At 48.6% G+C, this 23,965-nt stretch overlaps 1 protein-coding gene across 1 annotated transcript in view; it reads left to right on the forward strand.

Moving 5' to 3' along the window:
• Positions 1 to 23,701, forward strand: part of CACNA1E (calcium voltage-gated channel subunit alpha1 E) — a 332,597-nt gene extending 308,896 nt beyond the window's left edge. The window contains exons 38-48 of the mRNA XM_052653512.1: positions 63 to 190; positions 3,298 to 3,394; positions 7,646 to 7,751; positions 8,651 to 8,758; positions 9,900 to 10,000; positions 10,274 to 10,380; positions 15,771 to 15,882; positions 18,688 to 18,816; positions 19,850 to 20,030; positions 21,208 to 21,398; positions 23,171 to 23,701. Of these exons, the coding sequence (XP_052509472.1) occupies positions 63 to 190; positions 3,298 to 3,394; positions 7,646 to 7,751; positions 8,651 to 8,758; positions 9,900 to 10,000; positions 10,274 to 10,380; positions 15,771 to 15,882; positions 18,688 to 18,816; positions 19,850 to 20,030; positions 21,208 to 21,398; positions 23,171 to 23,701 (1,791 nt within the window). The remainder of the gene's footprint in view (positions 1 to 62; positions 191 to 3,297; positions 3,395 to 7,645; positions 7,752 to 8,650; positions 8,759 to 9,899; positions 10,001 to 10,273; positions 10,381 to 15,770; positions 15,883 to 18,687; positions 18,817 to 19,849; positions 20,031 to 21,207; positions 21,399 to 23,170) is intronic.
• The last annotated feature ends 264 nt before the right edge of the window (positions 23,702 to 23,965 follow it).

The following is a 23,965-nucleotide window of genomic DNA, read 5'->3' on the forward strand; positions in this document are numbered from 1 at the left end:
CTCGCAGTTTGTTTTTCTGCTCTGGGTCTCCCCTAACTCCCCCTCTCCCTCTCGCCCTCCAGATGCTCAACCTATTCGTGGCTGTCATCATGGACAACTTTGAGTACCTGACTCGGGACTCATCCATCCTGGGGCCTCACCACCTGGACGAGTTTGTCCGTGTCTGGGCAGAGTATGACAGAGCAGCATGGTGCGTAGGCCTCTCAGCCACCCGCTCTGGGGCCCCTATCAAGGGCCTCTGGGGTTCTCAAGGAGGAGGGTGGGATGGGAGCCACCCCATTCTTGCCTGTTGCAGAAGGAGAGGAGAGTCCTCCTGGCTGTGGGCCGGGGAAGAGGCCAGATCCTCAGATTGGCTCTGGGATCAAACACACTATGGACCACTTAGCTTCTGCGTTTTCCTTTCCCTGTTCTTTCCTTCTGTAACAGGCATTTTCCTCTGACAATCTCAATACACAGTCTGCAACTCAGAGTGTTTGAGTTCAATCCCCAGAGGAGCTTCCAGAATGGTTAGTGGACTCCTCTGAGTCACAGGGGGGGTTGACAAGGGTTCTCTGGGTCAGCTGGACATCTGGCCACCTTAGTCCTTTCTCTCTCTCATCCCTCTCAAAAGTACAGTTTCATATAACTCTGAAATTATATAGACAACCAAGCAAGTTCTTCTTTGAAATGATGGTTTAAACACATGTGGGTTTTTATTGCATGGAACTGAGTTAAATGGCAGGAATTTGCAGAGATGACCTCCCCGGATCTTTTTTACTTTCCAAGCGAAATTGTGCCTTCTGGACTTTAAAGCAGAGGCTGGAAAACTATAACCCATAGGCTCAATGTGGCTCACTTTATCTGGAAATAAAGGATTATTGGAGCACAGCTACGCCCATTTATCTATTGTTTATGGCTATTTTTGCATATTGTGATAAAGACAGTATTATCCTCAAATTTTAAAAAATATATTATCTGACCCTTTACTGGAAAAGTTTGCAAATCCCTGCTTCAAGTTCAAAGGCAACCTTTTTAGTCCTCACAGTGGAAGGCAAAGTGAGAGTGCTGTGAGCACTCATTCCGTGGGCCCTTTGTCCCAGCTTATTTTAGTTTCAGGATCTTATCTCACCAGTCTATCCGTTCTGGCCCTACTCTGAAAATACTATAAGAAATGCCATCCTTCATAGGAGCGGATCACGTTGCTTCCACCTGGAACCATGTCACAGTCTGAGACTCTTCCCCAAACCTATCCTCCTATGAGGCTGTTGCACTTGGGGTCACTTCTTTAGGTTGGAAGGACACATAGGAATTCCTCATCCCCTCAATAATTATTAACGCTTTAGAGCACAGAGTTCTCTGAATCTGTTATTGTTATAGTAACTGAGCAATGGTGTTAACTTTCTGGGCCTACTTTCTAGTGGGATAGGATGATTCGAATGCCATGGGCAGTGTGTTACAGGCAAAGGGAGCCAGGCCTGCATCGTGTCAGCTGTGTGGCCTTGGACAGGTCACTCAACCACTCTGAGCTCCCATATCTGTTGTAATGATAGTGGTAATAATAATAGTGGTAATGATCCTCCCTCTGTGAGGGCTGGTTGTGAGGATTATATTAAATCATGTATGTAACTTTTGTTATCATTAATAAGCATATGGGAAAGGAAGCAGAAAGTATGAAACATTGGTGTCTGTAAAGCTGGATGGCCATAGGATCAGGACACCAAGAAGGGACCTCTAGCCCTCACCTGAAAGAGAAGAAACTATTTGCCAGCAAAGGTGTTCTTTGCTTACCTAGCCTCACTCAGGTGAGAGCCCTTGGCTCTCAAAAACCTCAGCTTCCTGTGGTTTCACATTATTTGGGGACCCAAGTCCCTTGTGCATTAAACATGCTGCTCCCCAGTTCTTCCATCTGCTGGGAAGACCAGTTCCATGAGGACTAATCATGAGATTCAGACACACGAGCTGTGAAAGACCAAGGGAAACCTCTTGCATCTGCTTTGAAATTCCCAGCATGACTTGTCCTGGTTAGTTTCACTGGCCTTCTCTAGGAGATGAGAGGGAAAACTAACCAAGGTGAAGTGGGCCAGTGTCTTCAAAAAGGAGATAGACAGGTTGCAAAGTACATCAGCCTATAGACAACAGAACCAATTCACCCACGCCTCAACCACCATAAGGAACCAAAGAACTCATGGTCAAATGAACCTCCTCTCAAGAGTCAAGAGACTTGGAAGTACTGCTGAGCTATTTGGAAGAAGAGAAAGAATCAACAGCAAAATCAAGAAAAGATTAGGAAGAGCAGAGCTGGGGCAAAGTTGTCGTCTTGACATGGCTGGTGAGGACTGGATGCTTGGAGGTGGAGGTGTGCGCTTATGGTTTGCGGTGGAAACCTGGAGCTAAACTGGGGTGTGTCCAGACCCACAGGTCTCTGGCCGTTGCTGACTGGTTCTGACCCCTCATGGAGCAAATGCTTTAGCCTCTGAAAATGAGTCAACTGTCGATTCTCTTCTTTCCACAGGAAGCCAGAAGTCTCTAGCAGGCTCTGTGAAAGGGGGTTGATGTGACAGGCCCCAGTGGTCCTGTAATTCTGACTGGATCTGACCAGGCTGTCTGCAGGTGGGGTGGCCGGGGCAGGACTGGAGGGAGAGCCCTGTGGCTCCCTCGCAGGCTGCCTTTTGGGCACACGTCCCGGCAAGCTCCTACCACATTGAGAAGCGTTTGCCCAAGCGGAACTCGGGGGAAAATCTGCCACAAAGAGAAGCAAAGTCCTTCGCAGGTTCCCTCCTGCCAACTGTGCACCTTGCTAATTAGCCTAATGGGTAATTTCTCTCTCGCAGTCCGGAGAAAGATGCTGACTTCCCACCACCTGACACGCGGGTCTGAGTAGCTGCCTGTAAGCAGTGTCTGTGCAAAGCAAAGGGCTCTGCAGTCCGCTTCACAGCAGCCTGGCATCTGCTCCTGATGGAGGTCGGAGGCATTTGTGAACTGGTGGACTTGGTATTTAGAGGGCTAGCTGGAGCCAAACTCCATTTGCCGCAGCTGGCCAGGTACAGGCCAGACACGTCGTGGGGTGCTCATGGTCACTAGGCATTGATTTCCTTGGAAAATCAGAGGCAGTGTAGTTTGCAGAGTGATGGTTCATACCGTTTGCAAGGTGCTGGCTCTCTGATGCTAACCATCCTCCGTCTCTCCTGGTCTGGCTTTGCCGGGCCCCAGGAAAGAAGCCACTCGTCCCCCTCCGGCCGGCCCTTTCATGGCTAGGCTGTCGTGTCTCTCCTCCCCTTCTCTGAGTGTCCTATTAACCCACCTGTGCTTCCTTTACAGCGGCAGGATCCCGTATAAGGATATGTACAAATTAGTGCGGGTGATCTCGCCGCCTCTGGGCCTGGGAGAGAACTGCCCCTACAGGGTGGCTTGCAAGGTTTGCCTCCGGTCCCCAGCCGTGACCGTGACCATGACCGTGGCCGGCAGCGGGGTGCAGCCTCCAACCCCCACCTCTCCGTTTTGCTCCACCACCACTGCGCCACATGAGGGAACCTTCATGTTGCTTTCCTTTGAGTTTAAAGAGGTCCAAACCCTTCCAGAACCAGCAGCTGTTACACAAGGAAGAAGGGCATTTTGGGGGGTGGGGGAGGGACGTGGATTAAAAAAAGAGCTGAGGACTTAATAACAGAGGCTGCTTTGACCTCTGTTTTCTTCACACGCACACACTCATTCGTGCGTGTGGAACACACACACATTCTCCTCTCTCTCTTTCTCACTCCACCTTATTCTGTGGATTTAGAGGAACCTAAATTCAGAGGAACCTGTCCCTCCTCCAGAGAAGGCAGAAATCTTTTGAATTCAGCAAGGAGTTCTGGTTTCTTTCCCTTAGAGATAGAGCGCCTCCTTCTCACACGTGAGTAGCATCCTCCCATAGAGAAGGTAGAAAAGTGTGATTCTAACCACACTTACTCCTGCCCTATTCTGGACAGTTTGGTCCCAAGCAATTATTTTGGGTCGGTTAGCCAAAAAGTTTGCTCGGATTTTTTTCCATAAGGTCTAACAGAAAACCCTGAACAAAACATTTGGCCAACCCAATGAAAGCTAGGAGAGAAAGGTGAGGAAAAAAAAAAAAATGAGGGCAGGAGGTGAGGATATGTAAAGAAGGTGAAGAGGATACAGTCCATGGGGCGTGGGAGAATTTCATAGCTCAGAGGGTCTGGGAAGATCTCCGTAGAGCACGGAGAGCTCCAGAGCAGAGTTCTTGCCTGAGGGTCCTGCTGTGTATCTTTGAGGGGTCTGTTGTGACTGCACAGTCACTGCTTGTTTGTGAAACCAGGAACATGATTCAGGGGCACACAGGGGACCTCCCTCTCCAGCTAACACAGTGGCTCCACCCAGCCCAGGGCCAAGGCCAAGCCCCCTGAGAAAAGGAAGCCTTTCCTGGTGTGCCAGGAGGGATGCGCAGGCTCCCTGGGGCGCAGCGCATTGCAGCAGCTGGAAGACTTAGGCCCAGAAAGATGCCAGCCTGGGCGATGGGGGAGGAGCTGGCCAGGGATGGCGGCAAGTGATGCCTGTACTTGGGCAGGCCGAACAGCTGCCTCTGCAGAGACCCTTTAAACTCCACCCTGGTGAACCCATCGCGGCCGCATGTGGGAGAGCCCGGGAGGGCAGCATGGCATGCGAGATGCTCCTCCTCCTCCTGGTTTTGTTCCTTCTGGCCCCAGCATGCCGCCGCTCCGGGGCATGCCGCCACACAAAGAGCACTCTTACCCACAGAGCCAGGTGGAAGCAACGGGCCAACTGAGCGCCAGCCGCGGCCCACCACTTTCAGCGCCAGCCGCCGCCTCCTGCAGCGCTCACACCACAGAGCGGGATACACGATGCCCCCGCCTACGGGTTCAGAGCAGGAGAAGGGCCTGACTTCCAGGCCAGGGAGAGGGGGCCAGAAACCCCTAACCCAGGGCTGGAGCACCGTCTATCTGGTTTATACCGCTCGCACACAGCCCTGGGAAGTGAAGACCAGCTTGTGTTGTAGGGGGCATGGCTGGTGTGAACAGGGAGATGGGGTGACGCTCCTCCCGGAGGGGAACACCAGTCCCTAGGACAGTGCACGGAGGGACCTAAGGTTGCCGCCACGTTCCCGGGTCTGTGTGGGGCGTGATATAAATCCGCACCAGGATGGATCACGTGTATGATTTGCCTTGATTAACAGGTTTCCTGTTCTTTTCCTGTTTGTCCATTTTGTTTCGTTTCTCTTCTCCCGTTTTCTGTACTCTTTTGTTTGTTTTGGCTCCCCCCGGGAATGCCTGTTCTCCTCTCCTCCCTGTCTGCATTCTTCCCTGCCACCCTCCCTGCCCTGCCCCCTGACCCCCATCCCCCACCCCCGCCATGAGCAGTGGCCGCATCCATTACACTGAGATGTATGAAATGCTGACTCTCATGTCACCGCCACTAGGCCTCGGCAAGAGATGTCCCTCCAAGGTGGCATATAAGGTAGACCACCCCTTCCTTTGTTCTGGGCTAGTGACCAGCAGGAAATGGGATCCGGCTGTGGGGAGGTCAGAACGTGGGGGAGGAAGCTGGGCTGGGAACGGTGGGAGGAGGGAACCAAGGAGAAGAGAAATGATGCGAAGCAAGGGTCAGGAAGGTTCACGGAAGGATGATACACGAGGTGGTTTGTAAGACTTTAAATGTGTTGTTCTGTTTCTACAAGTGTGTGACTTCTTGTGAGTGGGTTACTAGAAAAGAAGTAAGTAGCATGTTTCCTTTAAGAGGAAGCAGAGTGGTGGCCTGCAGAATAGCATATTTGGGCAAGAAGGACAGCAGTCAGAGCTTATAAAAAGATCTTCCATCAGATAAACTGAGAAATAGGAAATATGCATAAATTCCACTAAACATGGTTCAAGAAGAAATTTTTAGGAGAGAGGAAAACTCTTAACAAATTTCTTCCTCCATGACATAGGAAGGAACAGTGGTATGGTTCCTTCTAGGTATTAGAAAAAAAAAAAAAAGAGGAACACAACCTCCATCCCTTGATACATGATGACGAATGTAGCTCCCTTCCCCCATTAGTCCAACTACCCATTTTTCCTGACAGTATCAAAGGAAAGGGTGATGATGGGCACAGGTTGCACTCAGCATTAGGCCTGCCTTCTTGGCATGACCAAGATATGGATGGACTCCCCTCGGTTTGCTTAGAGCAACATTGTACATTAGGAGTCACCAGGCATCAGGGTGCTCAGCACCTTGAGGCCTGAACGTTTCCTCCACATTCAGTAATGTGTGTACTCAGTCATTTAGTCATGTCCGACTCTTGCAGCCCCATGAACTATAGCCTGCCAAGCTCCTCTGTCCGTGGGATTTTTCCAGGCAAGAATACTGGAGTGGGTTGCCATTTCCTACTTCACATTCAGTAATAGTTACTGTTAATCCCCCATTGCTATTTAGACTGACTCAGAACTCTGGAGCTCTTTCATTCACCTAGCAATGTGCCCTGGCAATGGCACCACTTCTCTGGAAGCCTAAAGCAGTGGGAGAGAGGTGGAACTCAGATACAAACCGGAAACTGGCCTTACACTCTAAGATGCCATATTTGTGGCGTCACATTAGGCGAGATGTTTCGATGGAGTGTTAGAAACTCTGCCTTGGAAAGAGATGCTTGACTTCCTGCTAGGCTGGTGGTTCTGCTGGAGGACCTTCTCCTGCTGCTCCCTCCAAGTTTAAAGCTCCAGAGAGCATCTCATTGGAACAGGGGGCATCTATTAGGGACCCTCATCCACCCCCCTACATGGCTCCTCCTGTGCAGCTTAGGAGCCAACATCCTTTATGCTCATGATTCCACATCTAACAGATGTTGGACTATATGGCCCTGAGTTCCTTGAATTTCTGGGGTGAAGCTTGGGACGGTGGGGGCACTAAGGGTTGCGGGAATCAGAGGAAAAGTTCATTCCAAAAGCAAGATACTCTCTGGAAAGTGGATTTGGCCATTTCCGTTGGATCCCCTTCCTCCGGGTGAGGGGGACAAGGCCTGCCCACTCTGCTCCTGCCTCAGTCACCCTTCTCTCCTGTCTTCTCTGCTCTCCCCAGCCCTCTTCCCCTGGACCCTGTTTGCATTCTCTCACTTTTCCATTCTGCTCCACCTCATCCTTTGGATAAGCTGGACTTCTGCATGTTCAACCATGTGCTGGCAATTTAAAGACTCAAAAAGGGGGCATCAGGATGCATCTTTCAAGTCAGATAAGCAAAGTAAAATCTACCCCCCCATCACTGTCTTTTCACCTGAGTTTTTGGGGGTCTTCATGGGACAAGTGGGATTGTAGAACAGCCCTGAAGCAGGGAATGGAGCCACCTCCCTGAGCTGACTCCTTTCCCTGAGACACTGTTTTTAGGAATCCTGATTAAAGACATTCTTAGGACCCTGGAGGAGTCCTACAGAATGATGAGTCCCTCTTCCCTTGGAATTTGGCATCATTCCCTGGGGTGGGGGGGGGGGGGGGGCACGGACAAACAGCAGCCAATGAGCCTCCAGTGAGAAGCAGGGCAAGAACAGGACTGGGACAGGGGACGGGGGAATCCTTGCCCTTCTTTTTTGTCTCTGCATCTGACCTCTGCACTTTTCCTCCCTTGTTGCCACGGTTTCTTTCGATATATGTTTTCTCCTGCTGTTCCTTTTCTCTCTTTCACACAGAGGTTGGTCTTGATGAACATGCCAGTGGCCGAGGACATGACTGTCCACTTCACTTCCACACTGATGGCTCTAATCCGGACAGCTCTGGACATTAAAATCGCCAAAGGTCAGTAACCTTAGGAAGGAAGAAGGTTCTGGAACAACTCACCCGGAGTGATGCAGGACAGAGATATTTGAACTTCATCCGACCATGAAGTAACCTGGAGATCAAGTAGTTTTCACCTCCCAGTTTTCACCTCTGAGATACAGTAACTGTTACTGTATTATTTAACTTTTGCCCTTTCGTCTTAATGAAATGAATGACTTGATGTTCACTAAGGCTCCTTTGAGCTTAAGAGGGTATGATCTTCGATGCCTGTACTATCTAACATGTCTACTATCTACCATCTACTATCTAAAATGTCTAATAGTAGACATTTTAGTAATATTTGTTGAATGAACCAGTGAATTTCAGTTCTGTTTTTTTTTTTTCTTACATGGGGTTTTTAACGTCTTGGAAGGATTCTGTGGCCAGTGCTATCATTTAGTGATTTAGGAAAGAAGGCTTTGCTACCTCCAGCAGGGCCTCCGGTTTCCTGCTCTTACCTGATCCAAGTCCTTTTTAAAATTGGTTCACTCACACTCTGGGGTTAGATCACCGGAAGAACTGATACATGTATAATGAGGCAGAGGAGGTGGGCTTGTGGCGCTCTGCATTTCCCCTTCTGATATACTGAGCAGCTGGGAGGCTCTGCAAATGAATGAGGAAGCTGATCTTGGTCCCCAGGGCCTCAGCTCTCTGTGGCGGGAGATCCCTGAGTCACTGAAAACAGGAGCCAGAATTCGTTCCGCTTCTTCAGCAGAGAGACCCGGCGGATTGCAAGATCCACAGTCACTAAGTGCCAAGATTTCCTCCAAGAGTACGAGGCGCCATGCTGACTCAGCCTCTGCCCCATCTCCTCCCTCCGTCCTTGTTATTTCTGTGTCTGTTCTGTTTTCGTTGTTAATAAATGTATCTTCTCCCAGGTGGTGCAGACAGGCAGCAGCTAGACTCAGAGCTCCAGAAGGAGACCCTGGCCATCTGGCCTCACCTGTCCCAGAAGATGCTGGATCTGCTCGTGCCCATGCCCAAAGGTGCGGGGTCTCCTGGCTCTCCTTGTCATTGTGGGCCCAGAATGCCAAGACCACATCTTTGGGGGGAGCATGGAGTGATCAAGGAGTTAAGGGAAGGGTGCTCTTTTATTCTTAGGAAACAGAAATCCCTCACTTCTCAATTGTCGTTAATTGAAAGTTTGTTTTTGCTTATTGAAGTATAGTTTATTTACATTGTTAATTTCTGCTATATAGAAAAGTGATTCAGTTATACATATTTTTTAATATTCTTTTCCACCCCTGTGCTAAACTAACCTTGTTATTTATCTATCGTGTATAGATAGACAATACTAACCCCAAACTCCCAATCCTTCGCTCCCCTTTGACAGCCACAAGTCTGTACTGCTTTTTTTTCATAGATACTTGTGCCATTTTTAGAATCCATATAAAGTGATATCATATGATATTTGTCTTTTGTTTTCTGACTGACTTAAGTGTGATCATTTCTAGTTGTATCCATGTTGCTGCAAACGACATGATTTCATTCTTTTTATGGCTCTGTAATATTCCATTGTGTAAATGTACCACAGCTTCTTTATCCATTCATCTATGGATGGACATTTAGGCTATTTCCATGTCTTGGCTACTGTGCATAGTGCTGTTATGAACATAGGGTGCGTGTTTTAGTTTTGAAGTATAGTTTTGTCTGGATTTATGCTCAGGAGTGGGATTGTGGATCATATGGTAGTTCTGTTGTCAGTTTCCTGAGGAAGCTCTATCCTGGAAAATAGTTTCTTGAGATAGGTCACTGTGGTTGTGGGTGAAACTTCTTGGGTGCACAGCCCCCTCCTCCCACATAACACAGTTCAGCAGACCTTCAAGCGGTTGGGGAAAAGGTGCTGTTACTAAGGGATGGAAATCAAGGCCATTCCAGGGGGTGGGGGGTGGTGCTTACGAATGTGTTTCTTATCATTAGTAACATGGCCCTCCCTGGGTGGCCGTGGCAGTCCCCTGAGGATAGCTCTGGGGGCCTGTTTACTCTAGGTCCTCAGTGCCTGGCGCAGACGGAGCCCTCCATAGATGCTGGATGGCGGGGTAGTGGAAGGGGCAAACCTGCTTCCCAGCATCCTCACTCTCTCCCCGTCCTCTCCTGTTTCCCTCCATGCCACACTGGTGTCCTCAGCCTCTGACCTGACTGTGGGCAAAATCTATGCAGCAATGATGATCATGGACTACTACAGACAGAGCAAGGTGAAGAAGCAGAGGCAGCAGCTGGAGGAACAGGTGAAGGTCAAGGACAGACTGTGCGGTGGGTGGGCGGGCCCCTGAGGGGCAGGCCAGTGCATCCCGGGGGGACCGTGCCCGCAAGTGCACAGAAGCAGAGGCCAGGCCTCGCAGGGCCCAGGAACTGCCTAGGATTGGGGGATTAGAACCCCAGTGGGCAGAGGTTCAGGTAGTCACGCAGAGTATCAGTCATATTCCCATTTTACTCAAGTCGCTGGTATTTCCCCCAGAGTCATTTGAGTTCCTTTTTCCTCCTTTCCACTCTTAACCCAGAAAAATGCACCCATGTTCCAGCGTATGGAGCCCTCGTCTCTGCCTCAGGAGATCATTGCTAATGCCAAAGCCCTGCCTTATCTCCAGCAGGACCCCGTGCCAGGCCTGTGAGTATAACCAGAAAGCCCTCAGCTCCCCTGCCTGTGTCATCAGGCAGACCCACAGATTCATCGCCTAGAAGTGCCCGAGAAATAATACTAACTCTGAGATGAGTGGATGCGCCCCTCTCTGAAACTGAGAAGGCAACATGTTGTATCTTTTAATATCTTTAAAATTTTGATTTATTTACTTAGTTTTGGTTGAGCTGGGTGTTCATTGCTGTTGTCAGGCTTTCTCTAGTTGCAGCGCACAGGTTTCTCATTGAGGTGCCTTCTCTTGTTGCAGAGCATGGGCTCTAGGGAGTGTGGGCTTAGTTGCCCCACAACATGCAAAATCTTCCCTGACCAGGGATCGAACTCATGCATTGTCAGGTGGGTTCTTAACCACTGGACCAGCAGGGAAGTCCAGCGTGTTGTATCTTAAAGTGGCTATTCAGCGGGGAATAACAGAGAAGCAGATAGTGCAGTATCGGGGCCGTGGCCAGCTCGAGAGACAGGGAGCCCTGTGCACGGACAAAGGAAGAAGGGGCTGTATTAGTATCGCCACTTCACAGTGAAGAAACTTGTGGCTCAGAGAGACTCATTAAGTCATGCAAAGCCACATGGCTGGTAGGACGCTGAACTGGAACTTAAGTCCGTTATTTCCAAGCCCAGAGTCTTCCCTTTACACTGTGTTATCTGAAAAGAACCTTTTATCAGGCAAAACATTTTTTTAAAATTTTCTATATTGAAAGCAGTAACAAAACTCTAATTAAGAAATGTACCAGTTCTTCTGAGTTGTAAGCCTTAGCCCCAATGTGGCCATGAGTCATAAAGGATGTATTATTATATACACACCTCATTATAACACTCTCTCTCATCACAAGCATGTAGTGAGTACTCAAAGGGCATGAGTCTATCTATCTTCCCACCGTAAATGGCATTTTGTAGTTGGTTGTGCTAGTGGTAAAGAATCCACTTGCCAGTGCAGGAGACATAAGAGACATGGGTTCAATCCCTGGGTGGGGAAGATCCCCTAGAGGAGGGCATGGCAACCCACTCCAATATTCTTGCCTGGAGAATCCCATGGACAGAGGAGCCTGGCAGGCTACACGCCACAGGGTCGCAGAGTTGGACACGACTGAAGCGAGTTATTAGTGAATTTTTTTTTCCAGTCTAGCTTTTATGGAACCAATAAATCACTAAATATCATCACATCTTCAGTAATTATCAGAAGAGTGAAATCCCAGGCTTGGGAATGAGACCTCTGTCAGAACACCATTTGAAACCTCTCACACCATGAATTTCCTTCTCCCTGTGGTGTCGGAGGTCTGTTTTTGAAAAGCAGTTTTCATAGGTCACAATCCACGTTTGAAAGTGAAGATGACCAGGGCTGTCGGTCATTTTTACAGGAACATGTGATGTGTTGAAGTAGCAGGTGTGGATTCTCCTGTCTACAGAAAACAAGTTCATGTTTCTCTTTAGTCTGTGCAGAAAGGCCAAGAGGTCTGATTAGAGCACTAGTACTATCTTCTTGGAAGAGTTTATGGTGTTTTTCAAAGGTCTTTGGCTTAGAAATAGAGTTAACCATCCCTCCTCTAGATCTGTTTTGCCACAACGATTTGCTGTGCAAACTATAACTCCTGCCATTGGACCATCCCAGCCTCTCTCCCATATGTTTATTGATTCATTGATTCGACCAATATTTACTGAGAGTCAATGGAACCCAAAAACTGGTTTTGTCACTAGGGATTCAATCAACATGATCACAGTTTCCATGGACACAGTCCTTGAAATAGAAATTACAAGAGTGGTAACAGTTAAAAATGTGTGCATGTGGCGGGGGGTTGGGTGGGGGGGTGTCGGCTATTGTGATGCTGTGTGAAGGAATCAGCACACGTGGTGTGAGGATTTGAGGAAGCCTCCCTGAGGAAGCAACATTTGGGGAAGACTCAGAAGCAAGCACTTCACGAGATGAAATAAAAGTCGGGTTAAGTTTAAGGAACCTAAAAAGTGTCCTGATGGATGGTGCACAGAGAGGTCAGGGCAAGTGGCAGGTGACAGATCTAGCAGGGCTGGGAGACAGAAGTTCATTTTCATCCAAGGATAATGGGGGACACAATCACCAGAGTGACGTGATCAGGTTTCTGCTTTTTCCAAAGGTCCTTCTGTAGTCTGGTGTGGGCTCAGTGGATTGGAGGGAGACAGTTTGAGAGATGGAACATCACCTAGTACATGGCTGCAGTTGTGTGAATAATTAAAGACTGTGGCTTGGATTAATAGGAAATGGAGAGAGAGAGAGCCAGACTGGAGAGGAAATTCATACACAGAACGGATCAGATTTGGTGGCTGATTAGCTACATGGCATGCAAGAGGGGAAGGAATCAAGGATGACCTTTGGGTTTCTGGTTTGAGCTTTAGCTAGATGATGGTCCATCTCCTGAAATGGAGACATTCATGGAGCAGCGCTCGTGTTCCTCGGGACCAGCTGTGCTTCTCGAGCCCTGTAGGGTTCAAGCAGTGATTGCTCTGGGGGCAGCGTGGTGAACATGCCTGAGCTCCTCTCTCATTGAGTTTACACCTGGTAGAAAAAGACATGAAACAATTATCAGAAAGAAAATACGTGTCATTTCTGATGATTTAATCACAATTCTAGTAAGTACGAGGACGGAAAAAATGCATTATGATCTGAGTGCATGTGGGAGAGGGCTCTGACCAGCTTATCAGATAAGATTTCCTCAAGGAAGTGACTTTTAAGAAAAATTTTGAAGGATAAGTTAAAAAACGGCTTGCAAGGGACTAGGTGTGTGAGGAGCATGCTGTATATGCTGGGAACAGCCTTCTTAAAGTCCTGAGGCAGAAAAGGATTCTGGCACATTCAACCAAATGTGGTTGAGAGAGCCCAGCATGTTAGACTTCAGGGAATAAGGGAAAGTTATGCAAGAGGAGGGGCTTCCCTTGTAGCTCAATTGGTAAAGAATCTACCTGCCATTGAAACATGTATATTACCATATGTGAAACAGATCACCAGTCCAAGTTCAGTGCATGAAACAGGGCACTCAAAGTCGGTGTGCTGGGACAGCCCAGAGGGAGGGGAGAGAGGTGGGATGGGGGACACATGTACAACCCGTGGCTGATTCATGTCAATGTATGGCGGAAACCACCACAATATTGTGAAGAAATTAGCCTCCAATTAAATTAATTTTAAAATAAAAAGGAAACATTCACAACAGAAGGAAAAAAAGAATCTTCCTGCAGTACAGGAGACTGGGTTCAGTTCCTGGGTCAGGAAGATCCCCTGGAGAAGGAAATGGCAACCCACTCCAGTATTCTTGCCTGGAGAATCCTGTGGATGGAGAAGCCTGCCAAGGCTACACAACTGAGCAACTAAACCATGCAGGAGGAGGATGGTCAGGCCTCTAGACTCTTCCTCAACACTGAGGAGCTGGACAGGGTTTTCAAAGTAAGAGGTCACTCAGCGTTCAAATTAGCCAAGTCTAGAATGTTGTTCAGTGATTTTAAGGGTCCTCTCTCGGAGAAGGCAATGGCAACCCACTCCAGTACTCTTGCCTGGAAAATCCCATAGGCGGAGGAGCTTGGTAGGCTGCAGTCCATGGGGTCGCTAAGAGTCAGACACGACTAAGCGACTTCACTTTCACCTTTCACTTTCCTGCATTGGAGAAGGAAATGGCAACCCACTCCAGTGTTCTTGCCTGGAGAACCCCATGGGCGGAGGAGCTTGGTAGGCTGCAGTCCATGGGGTCGCTAAGAGTCAGACACAACTAAGCGACTTCACTTTCACCTTTCACTTTCATGCATTGGAGAAGGAAATGGCAACCCACTCCAGTGTTCTTGCCTGGAGAATCCCATGGGCGGAGGAGCTTGGTAGGCTGCAGTCCATGGGGTCGCTAAGAGTCAGACATGACTAAGCGACTTCACTTTCACCTTTCACTTTCATGCATTGGAGAAGGAAATGGCAACCCACTCCAGTGTTCTTGCCTGGAGAATCCCAGGGCCAGTAGAGCCTGGTGGGCTGCCGTCTATGGGGTCGCACAGAGTTGGACATGACTGAAGTGACTTAGCAGCAGCAGTAGCAGCTACCCATTAGGGACCCTGCAGTTACTCGTTTTCTGTAGGACAGAAAGGGGCCCATTTCCTGTAGAGCTATGCTCATCTGTGCCCTGTGTTTCTCAAGCCAAGGCCCGAGGAGGAGGATTGACATTTCAGCAGTTGTTTCAATTGCAGATGGCTCTCTAGATGTTGTGAAAATTCAGCAGAAGCCCTCACTGGCGGCAAGGGGACAGGTCAGGTGAAAAACCTGCTCTTCAAATCTTCCCCTGTGCTCCCAGTCTAATGAATTACTTTTAAGTAATTGGCAGTCCTTGCTCAGGCCTCAGATTTTCCAGTGGGTTTGAGAGTCATATAGCAACAGACTCTGCAGCAGCTCTTCCCATCTCATCTGTCCCTCCTGACCCCACTGCAAGCTGCTGCCGCATCACTGACCATGTCCTTCTCGAGATGAGGAAGCTCAGGCTGCGTGTTTGCTTAGGGCAGAAGGGGTGGATAGCAGTGAATGGTGACGGCAGCGGGCCATATTCTCAGGACAGGTTCTTGGCTGCCTTTTTTTCTTCCCCCTAACTAGCTGGGTGGATCTTATTGGCTGACAGTGTCTGCAGGTACCAAACGGTGGTTTACTCATAGGCACACGGCAACAGGTCTCTGCACTTTTCATTCAGAGGCTCTTAAACACCTGGCCAGCTTTGTCTCTGTCCTTTTACCTCATCACCACTGAAGCATCCTCCTACATAGCCATCGACCCGGATGTTGTCACCTCTTCAACATCACCTCCGACATCATTCCACCCAGTCCATAAGCCAACAGACACAGTATCTGGTACAGAGCAGTTCTTCAGTAAACGTTCAGGGCATTCAGTTGTTTCATTTGGCCATGGATGTTGGCACAATAGAACCATACTCTTACTGAGAGTGGAGGAAATTTCTTAAAAGACCGTGACTGCTTAATATTTAAACAAACTGTTCACTGTTTAAACTATGGCATTTTTCCGCCGAATGGAGAAGCTGAGCAGAAACAGGTTTACAATCTAGCATTGGTCTTCCATATGGCTGAGTGTGACAAATGATGTCATTTGTCACAGATATGCCAGTCGCCAGCAAAATGATGAATCATTCCAAATGCAGGTTGAAAACAGTGGTTTCTCTTTTCCAGTGTTCCGGCCCCCGCCCCCGCCCCCCAAGGCTAGCCGCCTGTAAGTTGACAGGCTTACAACCTAGCCAAGGCTAAAGGGTATTGCCCTTGCTGGGAAAAAAGTCTTGTCTGGGTGGGAGTTAGTAATGGCAGTTACGTCATGACTGTGTCTCTCTCATGCACACCTTACCTCTGAACGTGGCATTGCTTTGCAGGAGTGACCGGAGTGCATACCCTTCGATGAGTCCACTCTCCCCACAGGAAATATTCCAGTTGGCCCGTATGGACCCAGCTGATGATGGACAGTTCCAGGAACAACAATCTCTGGTGAATGAATTAAAAAATTACTTCCTTGGTTTCCTAATCCCTCCCACTCTTTTTTTTTTTTTTTCCACGTTCTATTCCATAACCATGATCCATCAGAAAAAAAAAAAAAAAGAAACACCTTTCTGATAGTCCAACCAATTACCCTGGGAGTTTCCTGCCATCTCCACTTTCCTGGCTATTTCTCATGTTCTCTGACAAATGCTCCCTCTTCAGGTTTTAAAACCCCAGAGGCCCCTTGCCTGCTGTAGGAACTTACAATGCTTCAGGCCAAGCTCTCTTAGTTTGTGTCCCTGGGCTTCACATGGAGAAACAGAAGTAACAAATGAAATCGTGCCTTTGATTGGGAGCCTTAGGATGAGTCATCATAAGAATGAGTGCCACCAACCAGTCTGCTGGGAGATACAAGAGAATCTCATGCCTCTGCTCTGTGTGGGTTCAGGAAAATTGGCCCTTGTGGTCACAATTCTACAAGATCAAATACATTCAAAGAGGTCCCTAAGATCACGCTTGTGAACCTAAAGTTTTCATCAGCAGAAATGGGCAAAATTTCTAAGAACTCTACTGAACAGAGTTTAAACTTAGAGATAAGAGGGCAGATGGAATTTTGGATTTTACTAATACAAAGCTAAAATAGGATTCTCAGAGATGACAGACTTTACTATTATTAGTTCAGAAGCCATGAGGTCAAGTTCCCTCAAGCTTTGAATTAAAGCCCAGGTGTTGACTGGTCTGGAGAGAAAAAGGGGTGAAACCTGACCTCTGCAACAGTCTGTATAGACAGTTTGTTTTAAGTGAGTTCCATGTCACTTAGATTCTGATGCATCTGTGTTCTTCTCACCCCCTCTCATCCCTGTGTTCTTCTGACCCCTCCCAGGGTATGCCTCTGCATACCCCAGAGCTTCCCGAATGGATGTGTGGGTGGAATGTGCATATGGCCTGCTTGTGGGTGGCATGTCTGATGGGATGGGTACCCTTCGGAAGGGAAGAGATACTTCAGTAGCACCAACAAATGAGTGATTCCATTTCGTGAATATCCATTTCGTGAGACCTGGAATTATGCATGGCTATACTGGGGAGACCACCAGACCAGAGCCTCCCTCCCCTCAGTGTGTGAGTGGCAGCCTGAAACTGTTCTTGATAAGGTAGGTAAAAATACCTGGAGTGATTCCCCGCCTTCCTTTCTGAGGAACTTAGCACCAAGGCCCTGGCCTAATTGGTACAGACAGTTTAAAGGGACTTCTCATCATTTTATGGCTTGCCTGGTGCTGTGTCTGCTAAGAAAAACCTCAATCATGTGTTCTTTCTTTCACAGGGAGGCTTTATTACATCATCCTTCCTGCAGGTTCCCCAGGGCTGAGCTGTAGTGCCAGGACTTTCTGGATGTATGTTCATCTCATTGTCAGTCCGAGTGTCTGTAGTCCAGTTCAGGTGTCAGCCCGTGCTACGCACTCACCGCTGTGTACTCCTGCTCCATGTCCTGGGGCGTGGCTGTGATCTGTGTGTGTCTTGCACCACCTTTGACACCCATAGAGTGCAGTATCGTTACCACACAGACTGCAGCATTATCACGTTTCAGGTCGGACACATGTGCTATATAAAGCATACACTGCAAACACCGTAACTTCAAGCGCACATATCCTGTCCCGTGAAGGCAGTGCTTCCGATTCATACCAGGGACCCCTCAGCCAAATGGTCATGGAGGGCAAGGGGGTGTCTTAGATACCCTTACCTTTAACAGTACCCTAGTTACACACCCATGCCTTAGGGTGTCATTTCCTAAATATAAAATGCTCTTTTTCTGGTATAATCTCCAGACGTCCAAAATATTCCTAGCTCTTTTTGTTGGGTAGCCAGGATAAACATTTTGAAAGCAGCTCTACTCTTTATGCAGCGATACTAGCTGTCTATATAGAGCATGTGCGTTTGCCAAACTAACATTCCTTAACCAGGAAAATTAAATGATTTGGGCAGGAATCTAGAGATTTCCAATCCAACTTCTTAAAGCTCTCAAATGCTCTCATAGACCAGTACAATAGCTACTGCCCACATGTGGAAACGGAACACTTATATATAATGTGATCAGTCCAAACTGAGATATGTCATAAGTGTAAAATACACACCCATGTCAAAGGCTTCGTGCCAAAAAATGTAAAATGCCTTATTTTTGTATTGATTATATGTTGCCGTGAGAATATCTGTATACACTGGATTAAACAAAAGCTATTATTTCATATTTATTTTTGCTTTTTAAAATGTAATTACTAGGAAAATTTAAATTACACAAGTGGTTTGCAGTATATTTCTATTGGACTGCACCAGTCTAGAGCATTCTTGAAAGATGGCTCCCCACACCCTGTTTTGGTTTTAATCACAAGAAAGCCCTTAAAAGCATGTCTTAAGATTTCAGAAATTGGTGGCTTTCCTTAAAACACTGCTTTCTATTTAACTGACAAATTCTTCAGAGTAAAAGAATAAACCCATCACTAGCAACTTACAGAAAGTAAATTTCATAAAGTGGTAAGATCTGATGCATCTGTTTAGTAATAATTAAGATGGTCCTTAACTAGAAAAGGTGATCTTTACCCCTCAATTCTATTTAGAACTTTCTGTTTTGGGACATCTGGTATACCACATATGTGCACACAGAAACACAAATCTATATATGCCTACAACTGAGACCTTAGAGATGGATGTCTCTCTTCTGAAAGCCATTGTTCATATGGAGGAGGCAGAATCATCCACTGAAAGTGAGAAGCTATGGGATGGAACCAAGTCCCACAAGCTTGGCTGTGTGTTTATTTCTAGGAGCCAGAGGTTAGTGAATTAAAAAGCGTGCAGCCCTCTAACCATGGCATCTACCTTCCTTCGGACACCCAGGAGCATGCGGGCTCTGGGAAGGCATCCTCTATGCCACGCCTGACTGTGGATCCCCAGGTAAAAGGCAACCACCACTACTGTGTTCAGTAGCATCCTGGGCTGTATTGAACTGGTGGGTTATGAAAACACATCTGACATCTTCAGGTGAGCCCTGACCTGCTGCCACGCCTCTCTAAGAGCTGGCTTATGGGCCTTCTCTATGGAGCATGCTCCTCCACACTGTGTTTCCAATGACAGTCTAGCCACAACAGGCCAGCCAGCAAAAGGGTGGGGCCTCTGGATGAGCTCCACATCCTCACGACTCCACTGGCTAGGCAAGAAATACTCTCCAGGATGTTCCCCATGGGTTTTTCCTTCCTTTTCTCTGTTCCTGGCTCTTCTAGCACATATGCAGTTACTTACACACACAGCTCTGTGTCAGGACTGTCTGTCCTAACCAGCACAGACCATACCTCATTCCTTTGTCTGTTTTCCTGGCTTCTTTTTTTCTGTCTGTCTGTCTTACATCAAGGTTTTGACAGAGACAAGAAATTTTTGTGGATCTGTTTTAATATCTGGCAAATCAAACTACCCGAGTTTAATGTGGAGCTGGGGTGGGACTGATGGAGAGAGCAATGCATTTTCAGGAGCCTTGCAGTATCTATTCAGTTACCAGCTCTCCTAAGCTCTAGCGCTGTAGAACAGCGCCTTCTCTGAGGAGGGTAAGATACGAAAAGGCAAAACCACGCTTCTTGTATCGTGGAGACTTTCTGACAGTAGCCCTCACTTATTTCAAAGCAGCTCAAGGTTCACGGCAGGTCCTGGCTGGGTCCCTGGGGTAGATGGCTCTGGGAAGCTTGCAGAGGACACTTAGCTCCCTGCTCCCCTGAGCATGACGAGGAGCCCTGCAACAGCCCAGTGACCATGTTAACGTAAAGATGCTTTCTGGAACAGCCTCCTCCAGCGTAAGGTCTGAACGAGAGGGAGTCGCGGGAGGTGACAGTTGGCAATCTTCAACCATCTCAGTCTTCTATCTTCCTTACTTTTAGACTATTTCAGTAATTAATTCATACCTTGTGTTCCTGGGTGGGGCGGGGCCTCACGTTTCCAGGTGGTGACAGACCCCAGCTCCATGAGACGTTCATTTTCCACCATTCGTGATAAGCGTTCAAATTCCTCGTGGCTGGAGGAATTCTCCATGGAGCGAAGCAGCGAAAACACCTACAAGTCACGGCGCCGGAGTTACCACTCCTCCCTGAGGCTGTCAGCCCACCGTCTGAACTCTGACTCAGGTGAGAAGGTCTTCACTCTCTGCGGTGCTCCTGCTCTTGAAGGGCTGATCCTGATAAGAACTGAAAAATCATGGCAACAGAATCCAGACAAAAGACAGGGTTAGAGGAGTGAAGGAAGAACGCTCCTTAATAAAAGGGGTTCCCTATCTGATTCACATTGTGAAACACAGCAACAAAACTCCCTAGTCATCACAAAGGCTAATGAGATTTCTTTCTGCCAGACCGGGCTATAGAAATCATGAAAGTGGAGGTTTCTCAAGGGCCTTCTACAAACCACTCCTCCGCCTTAGGGATGTATTAGAGACCACCCCCCGCCCCCGCCCCCGCCCGGCAGGCTCTGGGTTTCACCCACCAACTCCACCTCAACCCAGACGATGCTACCTGGAATCGGTTTATGTATTTGAGTTTTGTTTTGTGTCTTAAGGGAAGGGGTCATATTGATAAAACCAGAAAATCACTAGTTTGGTTCAAGCTGTTCTTCAGCCAAATAGCTATTCAAGCTGTTTTTTCATTTTACTAAACGAAGAAAGAAAGATAAAAAACCAATAACATGCCCCATATCATAGGGCAGGTAAGTGGCAGAGAAGGAGCGTGTGTGCTCAGCTCCTCAGTCGTGTCTCAAGCTTTTTGACCCCATGGACTGTAACTGCCAGACTCTTCTGTCCATAGGATTTCTCAGGCAAGGATACTGGAAGGGGTTGCCATTTTCTCCTCCCAGGGATCTTCCTGAGTAGAAGTGAAATCCTTTGACTTCAGTCTCAGGACATTACAGTAACTATAGCCATCATTTCATTCATAGCAGCTTCTTAATTCCCTTCCCCTAATGCCATTTTCCCCCTAAAAAGTTACACACTTTTTAGGACACATGTTTAGGACATAGAGGATTCTTGGGCCACACTGCTGGCAAAGCTTCTACCTTAATTATATCTAGCACAAACAGAAGCATAAGAGAACAGTTGCATCCTTGGATTTGTAAGTCTTTCCAGTGACAACCTGCACACTTACCTCTTCACAAAAGGTTAATTTTCCAGCCTTTCTCTTCTGCCTCCCTTTCAGATCACCTGTTGACATGCCTGCAGAAGTCAGGGTCCTTGAGAGGCTCGGTCCCAGGCTGTAAGAGTTGTTCAGCAGCCAGGATGGGCAGAGTTATGATTCACTGCTTTTTCATCTTTCATAGGCCACAAGTCCGACACCCACCGCTCTGGGGGCAGAGAGCGGGGACGATCGAAAGAGCGAAAGCATCTTCTCTCTCCTGACGTCTCCCGCTGCAACTCCGAGGAGCGAGGGACCCAGGCCGACTGGGAGTCCCCGGAGCGCCGTCAGTCCCGGTCTCCCAGTGAAGGCAGGTCACAGACCCCCAACAGACAGGTGAGCGTGGAGAGGAAGCCAAGCCTCTGCAGGAAGACAGGGAAGGGCGGGCTTTTAACACTGGATGCGAAATGTGTGCATCCGGCACTCACGCAGACCTCACCTTCACAGGAAGCTGAATCCATTGTGCACAGAGGTTAGCTACTTAGTGCTTATGCATTCAGAAATGATAAAAATTCACAGAAAATCAGAGCGTACCCCAAGAAAGACAGTGGTGTCTAGGGGTCAGTCCAACTGGGTCCTCTGAAATCAGAGTTACAAAGTCACAACAAATAAGTTCATAAATATCTCAGGTGGATTTCAGAGGAAAGGAAGGTTTTTTAAGGCAGGAAAAAAAAAAGTCTTTGACTAATTGCATGATCCTTAGTATTGGTTGGAATGGTGATTCCTCTCTCAACACAGGATACAAAAGATCAACCCAATTTATCTAGCTTCCAGCTATCCCAAGAGGAAGACCATCTCTCCTTCTGCCCTGTTCCTGAAACAAAGCCCAGTCTAAGAAATAGTTCCAGAGCTGTGTGAAAACATTCCCTGGCCCTGTTTCCCTCCCCACCGCCATCCCTGGCTCCCTGCCTTACCTCGCTCCAAGGCTGTCAGAGGCCAGATGGCAGACCCACTCCGTGGCAATGGGGAAGAGGAGGGGCTTCCATAGACAGCTTTTGGAGGCTGTTGAGAAGGGTGCTTCCAGAGCGGTGGTGGCGAGTTTCAGTGCAGAATGGAATCACCTGGGCTTTGTTATAACTGCACATTCCTGAGACCTGCTTCAGCAGTGACACCCACCAGAAAGGAGAACCCAGAAATCTGCACTTGGAAGGACCCAAGAATCTCCCAGAAAATCTCGAGCAGGTGGTTCTTAGGTCACACACACCTTGAGAAATGCCTCCCTGGAGGTCCATTTACCATCTCAGGGACCTTGGGGACTCGGTGAGCAGGTCAAGTCAGGCCTGAGCTAGCAGATGAGTAGCTGGTTGTACAAGCCGAGCTAACATCAGCATACCAATGAAAACACAGATACAGAAGGAGAAGGTAAGGGAAGGTATTTGCCATGTCTTGAGACCCAATTCCCAAGAACTTATCCCAGACAGAGCAACTCTAGGGCATTCATTCACCTTCCATGGAGTTGTCTTTCCTAAAACTTCAAGGCTTTCTTTTAGTGTGCCACGTGATAGAGCTTTCTGAATCTTTGCTACTCAGTGTGTTTATTCCATGGGACAAACATCTGAGAGCTTGTTATTAGTAGAAATGAAGGAGCTCAGGCCCCAGCCAGACCTTCTGATGCCAGAGACGCGTGTGTGCTTATTGCTCAATTGTGCCTGACTCTTTGCAACCCCATGGACTGTAGCCCTCCAGGCTCCTCTGTCCATGGGATTTCCCAGGCAAGAATACTGGAGTGGGTTGCCATTTCCTCCTCCAGGGGATCGTCCTGACCCAGGGATCAAACCTGTGTCTCAGATTCTTTACTTGCTGAACCATCAGGGAAGCACAGAGATGCATAAGCATAATGAAAGTTGACACACCCAGTTAGTACTGGCTCCTCAATCTCCTTTCATCTCTGCATCCCTGAGTGGCTGTGATTGGTATTGGGCCGGCCAAAAAGTTCATTTGGGTGTTCTGTTCCATCGTAATGAAAACCCTGGACGACCTTCTTGGCCAACCTGATAACAGAGGGGGTTCCAGTGGCTCTCGGTAGGAGGGTTAGAGAGCTTAACCAGGTCCCAGGTAGGGAGGATGCCAAACCCAGGCTAACAAGCCACGTTTCTCCTGCCACACAGGGCACAGGGTCCCTGAGTGAGAGCTCCATCCCCTCCATCTCCGACTCCAGCACCCCACGACGAAGTCGGCGGCAGCTCCCACCAGTCCCTCCCAAGCCTCGGCCCCTCCTTTCCTACAGCTCTCTGATGAGACACGCTGGGAGCATCTCCCCACCAGGTGATGGGAGCGAGGGTGGCTCCCCACTGACCTCCCAAGCTCTGGAGAGCAATGATGCCGGCCTGCCCGAGTCTTCCAACCCCCGGCCGGGCCACCCCTCCCCACAGCGCTACATCTCCGAGCCCTACCTGGCCCTGCACGAAGACTCCCACGCCTCGGACTGCGGCGAGGAGGAGACGCTCACCTTTGAAGCAGCCGTGGCCACCAGCCTGGGCCGGTCCAACACCATTGGCTCGGCCCCGCCCCTGCGGCACAGCTGGCAGATGCCCAACGGGCACTATCGGCGGCGGAGGCGCGGGGGGCCTGGACCGGGCCTGACGTGCGGAGCTGTCAGCGACCTCCTGAGTGACACGGAAGAAGACGACAAGTGCTAGAGGCTGCTCCCCCCTCCGATGCATGCTCTTCTCTCAACACGGAGAAAAACCGAGACCCGAATTGGGAAGCCAGTGCGGCCCGGGGGGGAGGAAGAGGGAGGAAGGAGCTGGAAGGACACCGCGCAGTTATCAGAGGAGGGGAAGGGAAGGACAGAAGGCAAACCACTCAAACCCACCAAATCGCTGTATTTCCCTTTGCAAGATGGGCACTGCCGTAGTTCTGCCTCTTTGCTGGGGAAAGAAAACACGAGAACGACGGAGGGT

The sequence above is a fragment of the Budorcas taxicolor genome, chromosome 16, assembly GCF_023091745.1.
Source record: "Budorcas taxicolor isolate Tak-1 chromosome 16, Takin1.1, whole genome shotgun sequence".
NCBI lineage: Eukaryota > Metazoa > Chordata > Mammalia > Artiodactyla > Bovidae > Budorcas > Budorcas taxicolor.